Source organism: Octopus sinensis, linkage group LG5, assembly GCF_006345805.1.
Source record: "Octopus sinensis linkage group LG5, ASM634580v1, whole genome shotgun sequence".
Taxonomy (NCBI): domain Eukaryota; kingdom Metazoa; phylum Mollusca; class Cephalopoda; order Octopoda; family Octopodidae; genus Octopus; species Octopus sinensis.
The window spans coordinates 75,625,052-75,647,551 of NC_043001.1; the positions used below are offsets into that span (position 1 = coordinate 75,625,052).

Below are 22,500 nucleotides of genomic sequence, written 5' to 3' on the forward strand. Positions count from 1 at the left end.
CATATTGATATTTATTTCTGTTGCGATTAGTTCTGTGACGACCAGATTTATGTTATTCTGATTATTGTCTTATTATCAACTTTAATTTTTAGGCGGTACAATAGGTGGTTCATACTGAATTCTGAGTATAATGAAGGAATTAAAAATTCCTTCATTAAACTCATTTTTAAAGTATCATAATCATAGTTTGCGCCTTCATTGTTTCCAGTCTTTAAGTTTATTCACATTCCTTCCTCTTTATATTTTTGAATGTATTACTCTTGTTTGATGCATTTCGGTCACCATTATACATTCTGTGGAATTCAGTCTTTTATGTCTATCTTCGTGTTTTACACACTCAATACTTGTGTTATTAGGTATTGTTCTATGGGCACTGTTTGTGTTTAACTGGTGTAGTTTTCCTTTTTAAGTGCTGATTCAATTTCTGACATTCTTTGTTTGTTTTGAGAATGAATCCCATTATATTGACTAGTTTGTTAGGGTTCATCGATATATCTTAATCTGGGTTATTTTTATTGTAGGTTTTACATGTATATGCTGTTGAGTTTTACATTTATATGCTGTAAAATAAGCGTGTAGGAGAGAAATATATTCCACTGGTGTCCATTTCTGCGTTTTTGATTTTATTTGCGGGGCTTGAGGAATAACAGCCGGCCCTTTACTTTGATGGTCATCCTTTTCGGTCATCATTTCACGGTGTTAAAGGGTCTGCAGGTGTAATTTATGGTACTTTTTATGTAATAAGTTTAAAGTACACATTTCCTGTTGGTTCTTCTTAAACTAAATAATTCTGATATTATTCAATTTATTTTACATTTTTGTGTATGATGGTTGGGGAAGGAAACGGTCTGTTGTTGATTTCAATCGTAAAGTTGTGAGCGTGTTTACATGTGTTGTGCGAGTGCTGGAGGTGGTACACCATTCTATTTTGAAAATAAAAATAAATTTTAATGAGTATTACTTACTAGGGTATAGTCTAACACTTTGCCAGTTATTTTTAGGTTTCATTTGTTATTTTTATTCCCGATATTTTTGGATAGATTTCGGAGTAATATTTTATCGTTCTCACATGTTAAATATCCCCGTTGTTCTCTCTCTTCTAATCATCATTATTATTATTATTATTATTATTATTATTATTATTATTATTATTATTATTATTATATTATTATTATTATTATTATTAGTGAGTGAGTGAGTGAATGAGTGAGCGAGAGAGCAGCGCATGCCATCAATGTGACATGGGGTACAATTATTTGAAGCCTAATATACCCATCATGACTACTTACTCATCTGATAAGTCTGCACCAGGCACATGCATCACAACCATAAATGCGTGACATGATGATCTCATATCAAGATAAACAGCGCGTGACCTTGCAGGAGGGGCCTTGTTGGAATTTTCTTCAGGACGGGTAGCTCAATGAAAAGGTCCCTGAATAAGGATTGTTTAAGGATGTTGAACGAAACACCCATGTTTCCAGAGGTGAATTATTCAAACCTCAAATAATTCCTCTCAACTATGGCTATGATGGTCTCCGCACTACTTCTGCTCGAGACCAGCAAAGCACATGTAGTCAAGCACTAAGGGACATGCTCAACTGGTTAAAGTCAAGCAAATGACAAGCAAATCTGTGGTATTGAAGAGAATATTTGGTGTAGTCCATTTTTTATGCTCTGATGCTTCCCCCACTACTTCTGCTCATGATCAGAGATGGACATATCGTCAGCCACTAAGGGACATGCTCAACTGGTTAAGGTCAAGCAATTTTGTGGTATGAAGCAGAAAATTGTTATTGTAGCCCATCTTTTATACCAAACCAAAACATGTGCATGCTATAACTTCCAATCTGTTAAGTTCAGAAACCATTAAAATCATTGTCTGGAACTGCATCAGGGCATTTAAGGTGTTGAGCTGACAGAATTGTTAGCATGCCAGGCCAAATGCTTACAGGCATTTTGTCTGTTCTTACTTTCTGTATTCAAATTCCGCCCAGTTCGACTTTGCCTTTCATCCCTTCGGGGTCGATAAACTAAGTACCAGTAACGCATTTAGGTTGATGTAATCGACTGGCTCCTTCCCCCGAATTTCAAACCTTGTGCCTATAATAGAAATGATTATTATTATTGTTTTTGTTGTTGTTGTTGTTGTTGTTTTTGTTGAGATTAATACTATTATCATCCTTGCAGTGATCCATGCAGCGCTTCTGTGTTCACGATGTGATTCCAGAGGAGACAGATACTATGGTGAATGCGAACAGTCACCTCCTACTCCCTCGCCATGTCCTGAAAATAATGCTAATTTCTGTTCCATAGTCAGAGAAACAAACGATAATGGTAAGAGTTTTTCTGCTTCTATCTGTGTATTTATTTTTAAACTGTATAGTCTTATCAAATCTTTATTAGCGATAATATAAAATAGATTTAAGCCTGATCTAAATACTGTTTTGTTGTTGAAGTCCCCAAAGATATGATATGAAGAGTGATAACAATTAAACTAGTTGTCAATCATCATTCCAGTGGTGTACTTTGCACTTTTCCCCTGTGCACACATACCGTTCAAAATAAATTAACAAATAACTAATCTTTAATAGAAGGCGCGTGCCTTAGTAGTTAGGGTGTTGCGCAATCGATCGCAAGACTGTGGTTTCTATTCCCAGACTGGGTGGTACATTGTGTTTTTGAGCAGTGAAAGCACTCTTCATTTCGCGTTGATCCAGTTCACTCAGCAGTAAATCAATAACTCCCCGAGAGGTTAGATTCCTGTATAAGGGGAAATCATCTATACGCCATGGAAACTGGGTATCCTAGCCTTTGAGTTCTAGAACTCAAGACAGTAGTGCTCAAGGATTGATGATGAGGATAGTGATGAATCGCCAAATTCTTTAGAGATATCTTTACAGATTTATACAGTAGTATGCGCTGTTGGACTCTGTAGTATTTAATAGTATCGATTTTGGTATTAGTGAGAAGATATTTATTAACTATGTCATCTATCTATGTTAGCTATTTGTTAACTATCCCGACAGTGGATAAACATCAAAGTAACTGAATATATTAATAATCTCAGAGTACTATTAACTTCGTTTTACTGTTAAATGTACTTACGCAAACCAGTGTGAATCACACGGCTCGATAATGTCGTATATGAGTACTTTAGTTATTTCTGATCGAATAAATGCTGTCAGGCGAAATAAATTTATGAGGTTTCGTAATTAAATGTTTAAATGTAGTGATAGATGAGAGAAAATACTGAGTGGGTTAGATAAACTTAAATGTCAGATAGCAACCTAGTAATATTTGTAAGTTCTGTTGGGGACTATCTTCTCAAAAACAGATTCCCAAAACAAGGTCTGAAAAACAGCCAGGATATATATATGAAAACATAATCAGCCGTACGGGCGGTCTTGTAACATAATGTTTAGTTCACAGCATTTTTGATCGGAGCATTTCATTTCACTGAAGCTACCAATATAAAATGTTTATAAATATCAGTCGAGAACTTTAGGTGAGGCAGAAGTGATACACGGAAAAAAACAATTTTCGGAACAATCCGTCACAAAGAACACTTTTTCTTTTCGAAATTTTGTGAATTTCTAAGTCAATAATAGTTTGTTTTGTTTGTTGCTTTATATTGTAAAAGATATAAAAGTAATAGTTTATTTATTGCCCACAAGGAGCTAAACATAGATAGGACAAACAAAGGGATTAAGTCGATTACATCGACCCCAGTGCGTAACTGGTACTTATTTAATCGACCCCGAAGGATGAAAGGCACACTATTACTGCTCTAAGTTTTAGAGTGTCTTCTTTTTCGGATATATGATACACTGACGATATATTTAAAAATTATTGTAAGCGGGAAAATGTTGTTTACAAGTGTAAGGTATATTCTGAATGTTGGTACTATGCAAAACTTTATTAAAAAACGTATTTCTAACCATATTTACACCTTCAATAATAAAAATAGGTCTGCTTCCACTAGCCTTAGCAAATTTATTTGGAATTTAAAAGATACCAAATAACGCTTTTCCATAGAGTGGGAAATTATAAGCAAGGCTACCGCTTATAAACCTGGAAAGTCTTTCTGCTTTCTTTGTTTAGAACCGTATTTGATTTGATTTTCTAGAAGATGTCTATTAAATATTAAGATGGAAATTGGATTTTCTTGTGCGCATGCATCAAAATGGACATTTAGGAACTATTATTAGGTTTATAGTAATCATTGATAATTGCTTATTATAAAGATATTTACATTTAAATTTATATGTGTGTGTGTATGTATGTATATAATGTGTATGTGTGCATGTGTATGTATGTATATAGATAGTCTGTAGCTAAAATCTTGCAATATGTGAGTTTTGTTTGTGCTTACTTGATACGTATAGACCGTGTATTTGAGCAAACATTGATTAACGTAGCAGTTTTGGATGGAGTTCAATGGAGTTTGATAAGATATAAATTTTGTTAATCTGTAGTATTATTGATAGGCATATACTCGACGAATTGACATGTCTAGCTGCTCTCTCCTTAACAATTAATCTACAAGGTTCTCACCTCTTCACTACTTTTACCATTCTTTTTCTTTCGACAATGTCTATATTTTAACTATCACAAAACCATCAATGAACTTTTGTGTATTATACTGGCACGAGTAAGAATGTGTTGAACGTGTATATTTTTGTATATACGTGGTAATGGCGGTTTCTACGGAACGCTTGCATTAAGAAAAAAACAAACACTTGTGTGTTTGTCGTAGGTTAGCCTACACGTTGTTAAATAACGTCCTTTTAAAATTCTCCCAGAGGATATACGTAATTCACTGGTTTCGTATATGGAATTGTATTCGGGAAATTAATGAACTGTGTGTGGAAAAAGCTGTAGGTATAAATTTCTATGTATAAATTTGAATGTCTTTAAATAAAAACATCTGTAGGTAAGTTTTTATTCATTTTTTTTTTATTTTAAAAGGTTTATTTAAATATCTATACGTTTCGGTGATAAATTAATATACTTGGTTTTCTCTGAACGCTTGCATGAACCGGTGAACTAGGATGCTCGCATCACTTAATGAACTTTAGTTCCTTGTCTGATTAAATGAAATATACACGTATATATATACATACATACATGCATACATACATATGGATATGTATGTATATATATATATGCATATATGTATATATGTATACATATAAATATAAATATATATATATAAATATATATGTGTGTGAGTGTGTGTGTGTGTGTGTGTGTGTGTGTATAAATATAGACAGACCGAGAGAGAGAGCGAGAAAAATATTTATGTATGTATGCTGAATGCCAGAGTTATTTGAGGACATAGTTGGTTATTCAATTAAACAACAATAATGTAACAAAGACCAAATGTTAACTTTCGCATTAGATTAATCCATGAATCCACTTTCGAAGTCGATGACTGCTTCAGTTTAGGACTGGAACCGTTGATATTCCTGCACTACATGGTTCTTATTAATCTGAGACACCACCAGGGCAATGGTGACTTTCAGTAACGCTATAATATTGTGAGGATGTCGATTCCTCAACCTCCCTTTCCCCAACGCTCCATATATAATAGTCTATCGGATTTAAATCTAGCGAGTTTTGAGGCTACAGGTTTAATGATACACGTCTATTGTTTTCGGTTACATGAATTTTTGCGAGAGTGTTGAGGCTTGTTTAGATACGCGTGGACTTCCATTACATGCTGTATCCATCCAGAGCTTAACAACTGTCTCTAGCACTTTAACGCCCTCAAGTAGCATTAATTCTAAGAGTCTTTGTAAATATGTGTAGTGGCATGACATGACCTCCGCTACTTATCAGTCCTAAAACCGTCAAAGTTGCTGGGACATCAGAACGATCTGCATGTAACCAGTTGTCATCTGTCCTGTTAGACTTTTGGTTTAGTCAAAGTTCTGTGATGAGTAAGTACCAACAGCATGCCATATTCGCGAAGCTTTTAAGCTCCTTACGTAACTACTTGACATATTAAGCATTAGAGCATATGGGCATATACTTACATTAAATATGACCGTATATGAAAAGAAAGGTATATTGGACATGAGAGCCTATTTGAACTCTCAATCTATTTCAATGTTAACCCATTTAAGACAATAATTCAACTATGAATATTAAGTGCATTGGGCTGAGTCACGCTAAAATATGACAAAGGAATTTCTTGCGTCTTTGCAAATATGAATAGGCCTTTCCTCTCTACATACGACTTGTATCAAGTGTCCTCAGCACCACAATCCTGAGACACCTCTCCTACATTGGAATGTTTTTGGTGATAGCCCTCACTGATTTTCTGGGATCACTATCGATAATGTTTTAAAGTTACTGTATAAAATGCGATGTCCTTTTGTGCCAGAATGTTGAAAAATGATTTTTCTTCTCTTTGATACATTTGAAAAATTCTCACCTGTGGCTTCCAACTCCATCCGAACATTGTGTACAAAAGATCTAGAAGCATTTAGAAAGCTGGCAATTTCCAAACCGCTGTGTTCCGCACAAATGGCCACAGCAGCATGTTTGCATGTTTTTTCATTTCTTGTGTTCGCATTTTGTATACCATGGGGAATCTGGAAAAAATACTTTTATTTGGTGAGAGAGAGAGTAATATATTAATAAAGTGCCCTCAAATACCACCTGTGCTCCGCTCGTGTTTTGGTGGTGGTGTTGTTTTGTGCGCGTTGTCTCCTTTTCTCTTTCATCTTTTGTTCGTCTTCTTTGCCTGGTTCTTTTTATTGCCTTCCTCTTTTTCTTTTTCTTATTTTTTAATTTTTTCCTCGTCTTTATCTTCTTTTTCTTCTTTCTCTTCTTCCATTCTTTCTTTTCTCCTTTTCCCATATTCCCCACCATGGTAACCAAACGGTAGCCCCGAGCGACTTGCAACTCCCCTCACACCATTGCCCAGCCCATTTTACCCCCAGTGTAAATTTTGGCGCCAATCCGACCCCATCTACCGCCCCTTAAACCGTTCCCACCCCAAAATGAGACAAATAACCAACAAATCAAACAACTTTTTCACATTTCAGCTTTATAGATATTGATGAGGAAGTGAGCTGGAAGAATCTTTAGCTGGCTGGACAAAATGCTTAACAGTATTTCTTTCGTCATTACGTTCTGAGTTCAAATTCCGCCGAGGTTGACTTTGCCTTTCATCCTTTCTGGGCCGATAAAATAAGTAACAGTTGAGCACTGGGGTCTATGTCATTGACTTAACCCCTCTCCCAAATCCGTTAACTTTGTGCCAAAATTTGAAACCAATATTCTTTATTACATGGAAATAGCAACGAACGGCTTGTCATTCTTTTGTATCGATCTTTTGCTTAAAATTAAGTTATTTAGATTTTTAAAATATTCTTTTTTATTAATGCAGTTTTATTATTATAATATAATCTATGTCATTATATAATTCATAGTGTTGTATAATTTATAGTAATGTATATTAGTATTGATAGTGTTATATGATCTAATGCAGAATTAGTGAGGTCATATATGATTGGCTGCTCATGTGAATACATGCAATGCTTATCTGTAAGAATTGTTTTTTCAAAGATTCCACTTCTTATAGATGATGATCTGAATCTAACAATACAGAGTTGCGACAACTAAAGATCCTATCTGTTGCAGATCAATTTAATTTTAGTGATTGAAGACAAAATCGATTAATCTTTGTGAGATAGAAATAGAGAAGAAAATTGCTATAATATTCTATAATTCAAGCGAAAATACAATGAAACAATAAGCATTGAAATAATAAGCATCGAAAAAATGTCTGAAAATGAAACGTTAGAAAAACTACAATAAACATTCAGATAATTAATGATGTTGTGGTAATTAATGAAATGATAAGTAATGAAACAATAAACAATGAAACAATCTACTGTTACTGATGAATTTATTCTAAACTGAGGTAATATTGTATTTTATTGCTTTTACACATAGAGAAAAGAGACGTATGTGGATGTGAAATTTACTCGATAGATTCTTAGGGAAGCTTCTAAGATTTCGGTTCCATTTAAATCATTATTTTCGGGAATCAGCATGGCGGGACCTATAATTCCTCAACATATAACCACAATCCTGTACATTATTGAGGAAATATTTATCAATGCGTGAGAGCTTTCATTGTTTACAATGGTTGGTGGAGTTAGGGTACTGTTTTTAGTCCGTTGTTCACATAGGTGAACTGGATTATTTGGAAGATAAGTGTCGTCGTAGCCAATACAGTGATGCCTGAATGGCAGAGGTATGATACTAGCCTGCTTCAAAGAAAAGAAGTGATAGAAAGAGACGAGACAGTACACCTGTAGGTTAGAGGCTAGATTTTATCAATCCATTGGTGACTGAATTCGAAGTAGTAGAGAGGTCCTTTTCTAGATGCTGTTCAAGCTGGAGGTTTGCGTAGTACCAGAAGTGAGGGTAGTATGCCTTCATCGTCCTCACTTGAGTTTGACAGAGTGTTAGCATCCGAGAGTAGCTGAAATATTTCCTAACACCAGAGAGATAAGCTAGTCTTTCAGATGCCGTCCTAGCGCTGCTAAGGATATGCTTTTGCTAGGAGAAAGCATTGATGATAGTGCTGTCCAATATTTGGAGAGACTAAGGCGGAGACCTGTAAAAATCGTTACCTCACCGAGCAAAATATTTAGTGGCATTTCTTCTGACTTTAGGTTCTAAGTTCAAATGCCACTGTGGTCAGTATTGCCTTTCATCCCTCAAGATTCGATAAAATAAGTACCAGCCAAGCACTGAGGTCGATGTAATTGACTTAGCCCCCTACACCGAAATTGCTGGACTTGCACCTAAATTTGAACCCAGTAATTGGGGAAACTGTTAGGACTGTAGCTGTGAATCATTCCCGTTTATTGGGGATGTGGTGTGGTAGTCGCTTCCTGATATGAATAATGCTTCGTTTTCGAGTTTGGATCAGAACAAACAAGGTTGCCATGGGTTTCACTTAAGGTTTCCATAGTATCGGTTATATAATATTCAATAATTAACCGAGTGTATAATGCATAATCATAATTAACTTGTCATAAATTCTTTAACAAATTATCAAGGGAATTGAATTTGAATTACATTTGTGTAAATATGCCCCATCCCACTTTATATAAATAGTTTCGTTGTTGTAGCACTAAGCGTATGACAACATACATAATAGGATCAGGTTCTATAAAGCGATACATTGCAATAATATTCTTGTTGATATTTTCGTTATTTAGCCCCAGGTAAGCTGTTTGATCAAACCCATGATTAAACACACTCCGCCCATACCATCTCACCATACCATCATACATTGCAGTAGAGTAAACCTATAACTAAGGATGTTTTCTTCCTATCTGGTTATTATTATTTATAGCAGATCGAGTTACCACAAGAGGCTGCTTCATTGGCTGAAGAGGTCCCTTAGTAGGTTCCTGTATTGAAATCTAAATCTGTATATGTTAGTATTTAGCAGTTATTTATTACACGTAGCTACACACAAACATATATACTTCGCTCGTGTAGGTATATGTATGCATGTGTATGTGTTGTGTGAATGTGAATACTCTCCATCAAGCACAGTGTGGAGTATATGTGTGTGTATGTATGCATATGTATATGATTATGTATGTGTGTGTATATATATATATATATATATATATATATATATATATATATATATATAGAGAGAGAGAGAGAGAGAGAGAGAGAGAGTAATGTAAAAATATTACGGATGATATATTATAAATAATAAAGATTATTTATGAATATATCAATGGCCAAACATGTTATCATAAAATATAAAGAAAAACGTTTATAATTATGAACAAGTCACAATCATATCTAAGGGAGCAAAGAAAACCCCTTACATATTAAAAACATCAGCCAAAACCGCTATAAAGCCATTACATCACTCATATTATTTCTCCTCACGACAAAAAACTGTCTTCGGGTGACATGGCATATAGAATTCACAACTTGAAAATAAGTGGTTAATTCCCCATTGCAATTTCGGCGTTCGGGACCACTTAAGGGACCCATTCCCCTCGTCAGAGGAAATATTCCTATACATAGAAATCAAAATAAGATTTTACCTTAGGGCTAACATGAATCCCGTTTATGTGTGTGTGCATGTTTGTGTGTGTGTATATATATATATATATATATATATATATACAGGGAGAGAGAGAGAGAGGAGAGAGAGAAAGAGAGAGAGTGAAAGAGAGAGCGTAAACTGTGATCTTAATAACAACTTTCCTGTGTGCCAAGCGGTGACACCTAATTCAATATTAGTAAGATGATTTACGCTTTCTCTCGTCGTTATTGATATTTATTGTTCTAGACCAATTCGAGGTATTGACTTACAATGTACCAGTCGTAAAGTATTAGAGATCAATACTACTATCCCAGTTTAGGTATAATAATATCCTTTGTTCTTTAAACTTTACCATCATAGAAACAATATTTCATAAGCAAGGACATTTTCCGGACATTTAGAAATTAAAATAAACCTTGCCTACATTGCCGATATTTATGTCTTATACAAAACCCATTACTAAATGTTTTAAATCTTTTTGCAAACACATTATTGCCATCAATGCATTAAGTTTATGTCGTGTGCAGGTATACATAAATATTGTTAACCACGTATACACAAACACACACACACACATACACACACAATACCTCTCTGTCTGTCTGTCTCTCTCTCTCTATCTTCGTACATACATATATGTATATGAATATATATATACATATATATAAACATAAATACATATATATATACATACATATATATATATATATATATATATATATTATATATATATATATATATATATGTATGTACATATATACATATATGCATATATATGTACATGTGTGTGTGCCTGTGAAGGGGCATGGCTCAGTGGTTAGAGTATCGAGCTCACAATCATGCAGTAATGAGTTCAATTCCTGGAACAGGTTGTGTGTTGTGTTCTTCTTCAAGACACTCTATCTCACGTTACTCCAGTTCATTCAGCTGCAGAAATGAGTTGCGAGTCATTGGTAAAGCCAAGCTTTATCGGCCTTTGCCTTTCCTTTGTATAACATTGGTGATGGGGTAAGGGGAGAGACTTGCTTGCATAGGCGACTGCTGGTCTTTCATAAACAACATTGCCTGGACGGGAAGTTTCTAGATGCTTCCTATGGGATTGCATCTAGGAAGTTCCTCTCCTAGGCTCAAGTACAGGCAAGGTTATTTATATATATATATATATATATATATATATATATAATATAATATATATATATATATATATATATATATATATATAATATATATATATATATATATATAATATATATATAGTTATGGTGATGCAAATAGGGAAAAATAGAACTCAAAATATGAGTATATGTGTATATGTAGACTTATATTTGGCAGAAACAACAGAATGACTCAAAGTACCAACACACGGCCATACTGCCCTGAAGGGTTAGTAGTCGAACAAATCGATCCCCGTACTAAGTTTTTAAAATATGATAATTATACTATTAGTCTCGTTTGCCGAATCGCCAAGTAAAGTGGACATAATCAAACCAACGCGTTTTGATTCAATGGGAGTGGGAAGCCCGGACCCAAAGACAGTGTTGTTTGAAGTCAGATCGTAACGCATTGAAATAAATACCGCAAAGCACTTTTTCGACGCTCTAATGAAACTGTCAGTCCACCAACTTAACATCACTATAAACAATGATTACAAATTTCAGCACAAGGCCAGCATTCTTTTTTTTTTTTTTTGCAGGGGCGGTTATGTCGGTTATATCGACACTAGTGATCAAGTAGTATTTATTTCATCGATATAAGGATGAAAAGCAAAGTCGACTCGGGCAGAATTTGAACTCAGAACGTGAATGCCGCTAAGTACTTCGCTCACCGCGATAACAAATCTGGCAGCTTGCTGCTTTAGCATCAGTATTAATAATGATTTGAAATTTTTCACAAGGCCATCAATTTAGGGGAGTGGGCATGGCGATTCCTCAACTGCTACTTATCTTATCACCCCCGAAATGATGAAAGGCAAAGTCAACCTCGGCGGAATTTGAACTCAGAACACAAAGACTGTTGAAATGTCGCTAAGCATTTTGCCCGGCGCGAGAACGAATTTGCCAGCTCACTGCCTTAACATCAGTACTAATAATCCTTTCTACTAAAGGCACAATTTCTGAAATTTTGGGGGAGGGCTCGCAGTACGCAACTGGTACTTCATTTATCGACACCGAGAGGTTGCAAGGCAAAGTGGATCGCGGCGGAATTTCAACTCAGAACGTAACGGCAGACGAAATACCTATTTCTTTACTACCCACAAGGGGCTAAACACAGAGAGGACAAACAAGGACAGACAAACGGATTAAGTCGATTGCATCGACCCCAGTGCGTAACTGGTACTTATTTAATCGACCCTGAAAAGATGAAAGGCAAAGTCGACCTCGGCGGAATTTGAACTCAGAGCGTAGCGGCAGACGAAGTACCTATTTCTTTATTACCCACAAGGGGCTAAACATAGAGGGGACAAACAAGGGCAGACAAACGGATTAAGTCGATTAAATCGACCCCAGTGCGTAACTGGTACTTAATTTATCGACCCCGAAAGGATGGAAGGCAAAGTCGACCTCGGCGGAATTTGAACTCAGAACACAAAGACTGTTGAAATGTCGCTAAGCATTTTGCCCGGCGCGAGAACGAATTTGCCAGCTCACTGCCTTAACATCAGTACTAATAATCCTTTCTACTAAAGGCACAATTTCTGAAATTTTGGGGGAGGGCTCGCAGTACGCAACTGGTACTTCATTTATCGACACCGAGAGGTTGCAAGGCAAAGTGGATCGCGGCGGAATTTCAACTCAGAACGTAACGGCAGACGAAATACCTATTTCTTTACTACCCACAAGGGGCTAAACATAGAGGGGACAAACAAGGGCAGACAAACGGATTAAGTCGATTGCATCGACCCCAGTGCGTAACTGGTACTTATTTAATCGACCCTGAAAAGATGAAAGGCAAAGTCAACCTCGGCGGAATTTGAACTCAGAACGTGAATGCCGCTAAGTACTTCGCTCACCGCGATAACAAATCTGGCAGCTTGCTGCTTTAGCATCAGTATTAATAATGTCTGCAAATACTTATTAGAATGTACCCTCTCTCATTGAGATCTATTCTTCAAACGTTGCTTCACTAAGTTAAATTTTGTCTAAGTACGTCATTGAAGTTCTTAATTATTTTACAAATTTCTTTCTAACATTTTAAAATCAATACTTAAGAACTGCACTTCTTTTGTCTGACTGATCTCGTTAAAGACTTAAATATTTTGAATGATAGAGGTTAACATTGCATTTCTTTGAAATAATAATGCAATTACGTATCTGTTGCTTCAAAAATCATTTGTAATAATCTATATGCAAAGCTAAAATCAATCACTTTGAGAGCTTTCAAGAAAATGAAATTATGGGTTGCCATCCATTTTCTTACGGTAAATGAAATAGAAAAATACTTCAGAGCCAACGCAAAAATATGAAAATCGTAAAATTAGACATTACGCATCTGGTGTATGTAGGGAAGTTATATTTGAATTTCATTGAAATTACATATACATGCATAGATACATTTATGGGAATGTATACGTCTGTGCAAGGTGTGTCCATGTATATATATATATATATATATATATATATATATATATATTATAGAGAGAGAGAGAGAGAGAGATAGACAGATAGATATAGATAGATATAGATAGATATAGATAGATAAATAGATAGATAGATAGATAGATAGATAGATAGATAGATAGATAGATAGACAGACATACAGAAAGGCAGATAGACAAATATATGTATGTATGTATATATATATATATGTATGCGTGCGTATGCATGTATATATATTTGCATATATATATATATATATATATATATATATATATATATATATATATATATATATATATATATATATATATGCAATTTATAAAATAATTGTTGATAATATATTCATATATAATTATATATATACTCTATATGTTATATCCATATATATATATTATATATATATGTATAAATGTATACACACACACACACACACACACCACACACACACACATATATATATATATATATATATATATATATATATATATTATATATATATATATATATATATATATATATATATATGCTGTGTTTCTACTATCACATGGGTTAGTATTCATGATGTTAGTTTCTGAAGATATCATTTTCATTTAAAATAAATGGCTATGCCACACATCTTAGTGAAATTATATAGCTGAATAACCAAACTTAATACCTGCAAAGTGATATACAGGGATATGACTAAATACTTCAAATCGTCGTTAGTTGTTCTACAGATGCTAGAACACTCCTGTTTCGTACAACATTAAGTATTATTAGCAATGGGCTATTTGCATTTCGTAGATAATCTTGTGTACCAGTAAATTCACATATACCATTTAAATTCTCCAGAAATGAGTGCATATTATCATTGCAAATGAGTAATTTATCAAAAGGGGCTACACATTTCTAATGTCAAAGTCAGTCACAGATATTCATGAACGTTCCATCACATTAAATAAATGCTTAAACATCTCGGCAGAAAATTATAGTTCTAGATATCATCATTCATTATTAATGGCAATATATTTAACGTAGCCTAAGAATTCTATTCCTTCGACGTTATTCATTACTCTATTGATTGTAGAAAGCTTAAATACTTGTCTGGTTTTGTAGATCTGACTGTTCCAACTTATATCGATTCGCAATACATTCAAGAACAACTGAGCAGGTCAGAATGTCAAGAGATCTTACAATACAGACATCCGTCTAATTATTTAAAATCAACATTTAAAATTATTTTGCAAGATGTATTAGTTTTTAGTGGCTGCCACTGACAAAGGTATTCTGAACTGCCAGATAAAGATGAGATATTAATGGTTTTTCTTTCCGTTCTCTACGTTCTGCCTTCAAATCCCTCCGAGTTCAACATTACCTTTCATTCCTTCTGGGTCGATAAAACAAAGTACAATTCAAGTAACGGGAACGATGTAATCTACATTCCCCTCCCTTCAAAGATGCTGACCTCCAAATTTGAAACAGCGTGGAGTCCCATTCTGATGGATTATTATGTTCTCGGTTACTTATATCCCACGGTCACCAGGTAGTTAGTTTTATCAGTCCTAGAGCTCGGGGAGAAATAATAACTTATCATAGCACAGCATTTCATAGAAAGAGAAAACAGACAGACAAGCTTTAGCGGATTTCGTTTGTGGCAGTCTGACAAAAAATCGTCAAATTCAGTTCAGTTTACAAGACTATAAAGCAGCGTGCTGGCAAAAACATTAGGGCGTAAGAAACATTGCTTAGCGGCATTACTTCCGGCTTTTTACGTACTAAGTATAAATTACACTGAGGACAACTCCGCCTTTCATCACTTTGGAATCGACAAAATAAATACCACGCAGGTACAAGGCACCATGTAGTTCACTTGTTCTTCACCTCAAATCTCAAATGTATCAGATTAGAGTTTTACAAGCTGTATATATACATACATAGACATTGATAGATAGACAGATATAAATAGTTATAGATCGACATGTAAATATACGCAAAAGTATATATATATGTATATATAACTCTTTAACTCGTTTTAATTTTTATGTTGCCGTCATGCTGGTGCACCACCATATATATATATGCATTTACTATCATACAGTGAGAATCTGTACTCAAAACTACATTGGTGGATAAATATTCTTTATGTGTAGGTTAACAGGTCTGTCAATGGTTTCACGTAAAGAGGAATGTCTTAACATTTAACACGTCTTCCTCGTGGAAATGTTAGTACCCGTCTCCATTTTGGAGCCAAGTGACAGAGTATATAGAGAGCCGGATGGATTGTTGAGTAGCGATCATTCCGGCTCTTTAGGCCTGAATTCAGACCTTGCCGAAGTCAATTTTGCCTTCCGTCTTCCGTAATCAATAAATAAAGTACCGGTAGCTTACAGGAGTCGGTTTTTCTCTTCTGTTCTTTTTTCTTTCTGTCAGTTAGCCTATCTTCTGGAAGAAATTGCCTTTGGTAAGGGCAAAGGAACTGACTCTACAACGTTAAAAGAGACGAATGATGCTGTGTGTCACGAAGGCGCGCTGACGACTCCACAAAGTGTTCAAGAGGCTCATGCTAGATACACACAGACACACACTCACACATGCATAAATATACACACACCAAACCTATTATATATATATATATATATATGTATATATATATGTATGTATATATACATACACACACACATACACACACACACACATACACACACACTCATATACATATTGAGATACAATATGGTACTTGAAAAGATATACACCAGGTAGGGTTGGATAAACCTGTGGTCACCTCTTATGGTTTTAATCAATATCAAATAAAACATACCGATTGTGTACACAGGAAAAATCAGCACTGAGTATTTAGCGCTTCGGGGCTGGTCCAAAGTACACGTCACGTTGATTGTACGTTGTCTGTATACTCCAGGGTGTCCGACGTGTCGTAATCCCCCATAGTGTATTAGAATATATATATCTATATCTATCTATATATCTATCTATCTTTCTATATATATATATTATATATATTTTTTGTATATATATATTATATATATATATATATTATATATATATATATATATATATATGTACTTACATACATACATACATACATACATACATGTGTAAGTTATACATATATATTTATGTATGTATATCGTTTGTAAAAAACAAATCCGAAAGAAAAGCACACTCTAAGTTGTTGAGCAGTATATATTTAATCCCTCCGAGTTCAATCTTACCTTTCATTCCTTCTGGGTCTATAAAACAAAGTACGATTCAAGTAACGGGAACGATCTTATCTACATTCCCCTCCTTTCAAAGTCGTTGGCCTCGAAATTTGAAACAGCACGGAGTCCCATTCTGGTACCATGTTGTGGGACTGATCCCAAATCTCGTTTGTAACAAGAGCTTCTTAACCACACAATGGCACCTTGCGTAATCGAATGATATGTTTGACATTTATCTAAAACTTAATTATGTTAAAAATGACATTAACTGGAAAAAATCAATCTAAACGTTATAAATTCTGTTATATTATCGTTATTTTAAACTTTAATGCTAATCTATTCGTTGTTGATGCTAGAAAATTATATTTAATTGGAACATAATAGACCTAGTATATTTGTCTTGAGTCTGGAAAAATTCAATTGGATAATGTATCGGATATACGTGCTTCTTTTACGATTATTTTCTATAGTTTTTTTTCTAAATTGGTTTCATATTACAAGAACATGGCGTATTTAACGAAGGAATTTTTACCAGAATGTAATCTAACTTAAAGGATTTCTGAGATTCTTTTTCTTTATCGTGTTTCTCATGAATGTCTTCTTCCTTATTGTAACATGATTCCTCTTTTAATTATTCAATAATTGACACTGCAGTAGGTTTATTTGTAAAATAGAGTTAAAACCATGACTTATTTGGTATGTATTTCTGCTTGCATTCTGTACCTTGGATTCTTAACTTCCTAAATTATGAAGAAATACACATACACACACACGCACACATGCGCGCGTACACACATATGGGGTAGGGGAGATGAAGTGTTCTTACTGTATTTTTGACTTTTCAGACATTTTATACAAATGTTCACTACCTTACAAATATTTTATCAGCTAAGCAAATGACCTTTTCTAAATGCATTTAAAGCATTATGATCTGATCATTATTTCAGAAAATCATCTCTTTGAGCATATAAAAGACAGATTTGGCTGGGGTAAAATGAGTAAGCCAAGACAAGGTAAATTTGCTATTCGATTCTCGAGAAAACAGAATCATACATATCAGCATCTATCCTTAGAGAACAGAAAGATCATAAATGCAAAAAAAAAAAACTGTTTAATATTTATGTCAAATGAAAGAATATCGGAAGAAAATGTTACATAATATGAAAAATAACGAAACTCAGTAAAAATAAATCCACATAAGATATTCCATATAGCTTCTTCGCGATCTTCTGGAGTGTCTCACTTCGTGATATAATTACGCTCCGTGTAGATTAAGTGAACTAATTACTGAAATAAAGCATTACTCATTTTACCTAATTTTAGATCTCACTTTTTAAAATTTTAAAATTGTCAGATTAGACATCAGTGTGGGAAAAATTAACTTGGAATCTAACAGAGAAAAGAATATTGAATGCTAAACACAAAATTTATCCAGCAACCTCAATTACAATCGGCTCATAGTTGATTATAAATTACTTGAACCTGTCTTCTGACTATATTTCGGAATCTCTCAACTTCAGCAACAACAACAAGCTGACTAATTTTTAATACGTAAGCTGGTTCAACAGTACGAAATGAGGATGAAATACTTGCAATGTAACAATTTCAAAAAGGCTGTGAGAAAATAACCAGCAATCAGAAATTACTCATTTTGCATCGGTACTAATATTGCCCCACCCGTACATACACACACACACATACACACATACATATATGCATGCATACATATATATATATATATTATATATATATTATATATATATATATTATATATATATATATATATATATATATACATATATATATATATATATATATACTTATACATATATATCTTCTATATTTTTATTTTTTTACTTGTTTCAGTAATTTTGACTGCGGACATGCTGGAGCACCACCTTTAGTCGAACAAATCGGCCCCCAGGGCTTATTCTTTACATGTCTAATACATATTCTATCCGTTTCTTTTGCCGAACCGCTAAGTTACGGGGACGTAAGCACACCAGCATTGGTTAGCAAGCGATGGTGGAGTGTCAAACACACACAAATTTATGCATACATACATACATACACACACACACACATATATTATATACATATATATATACATATATATATATATATATATATATATATATTATATATATATATATATATATATATATATATATATATATATATATATATATACATATATGTATGTATATACATACATGCATACATATACGACGGGCTTCTTTCAGTTTCCGTCAACCAAATCTATTCACAAGGTGTGTATATATATATATATATAATATATATACACACACATACATATATATTTACTTGGTTCAGTCATTAGACTACGGCCATGCTGGGGCACTGTTTTAAAGAACTTTCAGCCGAATGTTTCAGTACATATTTTTTTAAAGCCTGATACTTATTCTGTCGGAATCGTTTGCCAAACCGTTAAGTTACGGGGAAATAAACACACCGCACTAGTTGCCAAGCGATGGAGAGATCAAACATAGACACAAAAACACACACACATATATATGTATATACACTTATATGCGGCGGGCTTCTTTCCCTTTGCGTCTACCAAATCTATTCACAATGCTTTGGTCGGCCCGAAGCTATAGAAGAAGAAACTTACCCTAGATGCCAAACAGTGGGACTGAACACTGAACCGTATAGTTGGGAAGCAAGCTTCTCTCCACACAGCCATGCATACATATAGACATACATACATACATACACACAGGCATAAATACAGAGAGGGGGAATTCTGTATATCTTAGTATGCACATATCATCGAAAACTAGAAAACTGCAGTATTCGTCTCGATAAAGGTTTTCGTATAGATTCATAGTCCTAGAAAGCACAGAGGCTTATCAGTAGCAGATGGAAAATGTCCTGCAGCGGAGGTAGTACGGCTAGATTATGGCTTCTATGTCTTTGCATGTCACCAGTAGCAAGAATTTAATATCAATCGCATGCGCAAACAAATAAAGCTTCTACCGATATAGCAAAACAGCTATTTAAAAGAACCACCAGTATCGCAAATAGCTGGCCGGCTCGGTAAAAATTTGTTGATAACCTTTTACTATATATGTACAAATATTAACTTCTGATGATGTGCAAAGAGGAGAAATCATGATTTAGCAATTCCACCACCGCTATTGGATGCTCTTTTCCTAATACTGATACATTCATGTGCTTTTTAACAGTGTACGTCTATATGAGAAGCTTTCTCAAGACGAATACTGCAGTTTTATCACTCTCTATAGTATATCTTCGTTAAGTAAGACATACTGAATGCTATACCAGACCATTACTACTTGCGTCACTAATAATATGTATGCGGAGAACTCTGTGTGTGTGTGTGTGTGTGAGTGTGTGTGCCTGTATGTGTGTGTGAGGGGATGGGGATATAATTTAATAGCTCTGAATTACATTTTCTTTCCCTTCGTATATAAAATAAATGCTTGACATATATTGTAAGAATTCGTATTAGCCACCATACGCATTGGTCTGCGTCGGAGTTGTTCGTTATAAATATGTCTGAAAAGATGTTTATCCCTCGTGATATTTTCCACAAGAATTGCTTCTTTCATTACTTTTACGGGATATATATACATACATACATACATACATACATACATACATACATACATACATACATACATATATATATATATATATATATATATATATATATATATATATATATATATATGATGCCATTAAATAAGTGTCTTGACTGGCTGAAGATTATCTTAAGTTATCTAAGAAATATATTTTGTCGCCAGAAAAACTAATATAAATGATTTAAAGTCATTACTTGATGGAAGAAAGGAATATTATCGGGGGATGAATAGAAATATACATCGACTCTGTGGAACAGATATTCAATAATTTATCAATAAATATAAAACATATTCAATCTAAAATATTTGTATATCGATAGTGTCATAAATATCGTGCATTAGAGACTGTCTTTCAAGCCTTAACGGTATGCACAGTTTGAGAATTCACCATTCATTTAAAGCTATCCCATCATGCAATTTTTTGCAAAATCCCTTGTTAACAATAAATTATTCAATTATCTTCTTTAAACTACTTAGATTAGATTATTTATTATTAATTTTTATATACTGAAAATTTTTCACCTATACAGTGGCTGTATGGTAAGTAGCTTGCTCACCAACCACATGGTTCCGGGTTCAGTCCCACTGCGTTGCGACTTAGGCAAGTGTCTTCTACTATAGCCTCCGGCCAAACAAAGCCTTGTGAGTGGATTTGGTAGGCGGAAACTTAAAGAAACCCGTCATATATATATATATATATATGTATGTGTGTGTATATATTTGTGTGTCTGTTTGTACCACCAACATCGCTTGACAATCGATGCTGGTGTGTTTACGTCCACGTAAATTAGCGGTTCGGCAAAAGAGACCGATAGAATAAGTACTAGGCTTACAAAGAATAAGTCCTGGGGGTCAATTTGCTCGACAAAAGGTGGTGCTCCAGCATAGCCGCTGTCAAATGACTGAAACAAGTAAAAGAGAGTAAAGAGAGAGTATACAGTGGTTAGTTATGTGCTTACAACCCTCTTCTTGTCGATATATATCAGTGTCAATACTGAAATAAGTAATTTCTACACAGAAGATCAAGCAATAAGAAACTTGATGGAAATGTTGACTTCTTGTATAGAAACTATCTATTTCAGTATGGACACTGATATATATCAAGAAGAGTGTTTAGCTATGGGTTCGCCATTATCACCGATAATAGCCAATATACTCATGGAATACTTTGAGAATTTGGCTTTAGGATCAACACCACTGAAACCAACCCTGTGGCTGCGATATGTTGATAACACTTTTATTCTCTGGCCCCACCAGGAAGATGTCTAAGTGCTGTTAGATCATGTGAACTCAATAGAGCCATCCATACAGTTCACAACAGAAAAGGAAAAAGACAGTCAGCTAGCGTTCCTTGACGTATTAATAACACGCACCAAGTATGGATTCAGGACATCCGTATATCGCAAGCCGACCTTCACTGGACGATACCTTAACTTCAATTTCCACCATCCATACAGTGTAAAGAAAGTAATTGCTCAGTACATAAAACATCGAGCAAAGAATATAAGTAGCGATCGTGATACCCACCACGAAGAAATGATCAAGCTCAGTAACAAATATCCTCATCTCTGAAATATAGAACTGTATCCACCACTTTAGCGGCCTTTGTGAATAACCTTACACATAGAAATTTAATGTATTTAATTCTATTATGATGAACAAATTTTCAGATGTGATTCCTTCATGTACCCATAAGTTTTGTTCAACATTTCTAAGGATACATAGAACTAGACTTGGTAACTAAATCTATTAAAAGTTATCTTATTAACACTTGAATGTCTTTGCCGTGAATCTTAGATCCTTCCACTCTAGCTTGTATACTATCACTAACATATGACCTCTGTAATTTTACTAATAATAAAAATATACCTATAAATTCTATTCAACATTTCTAAGAACATGTAGAATTAGATCCGTTAACTAAATCTATTAAAACTTAACTCATTAATTTTTGACTATGAACTATAGAT

General features: G+C 34.3%; 1 protein-coding gene across 1 annotated transcript in view; it reads left to right on the forward strand.

Moving 5' to 3' along the window:
- Positions 1-22,500, forward strand: part of LOC118763348 — a 157,608-nt gene that overhangs the window by 118,409 nt on the left and 16,699 nt on the right. The window contains exon 2 of the mRNA XM_036502765.1: positions 2,191-2,337. Within this exon, the coding sequence (XP_036358658.1) occupies positions 2,191-2,337 (147 nt within the window). The remainder of the gene's footprint in view (positions 1-2,190; positions 2,338-22,500) is intronic.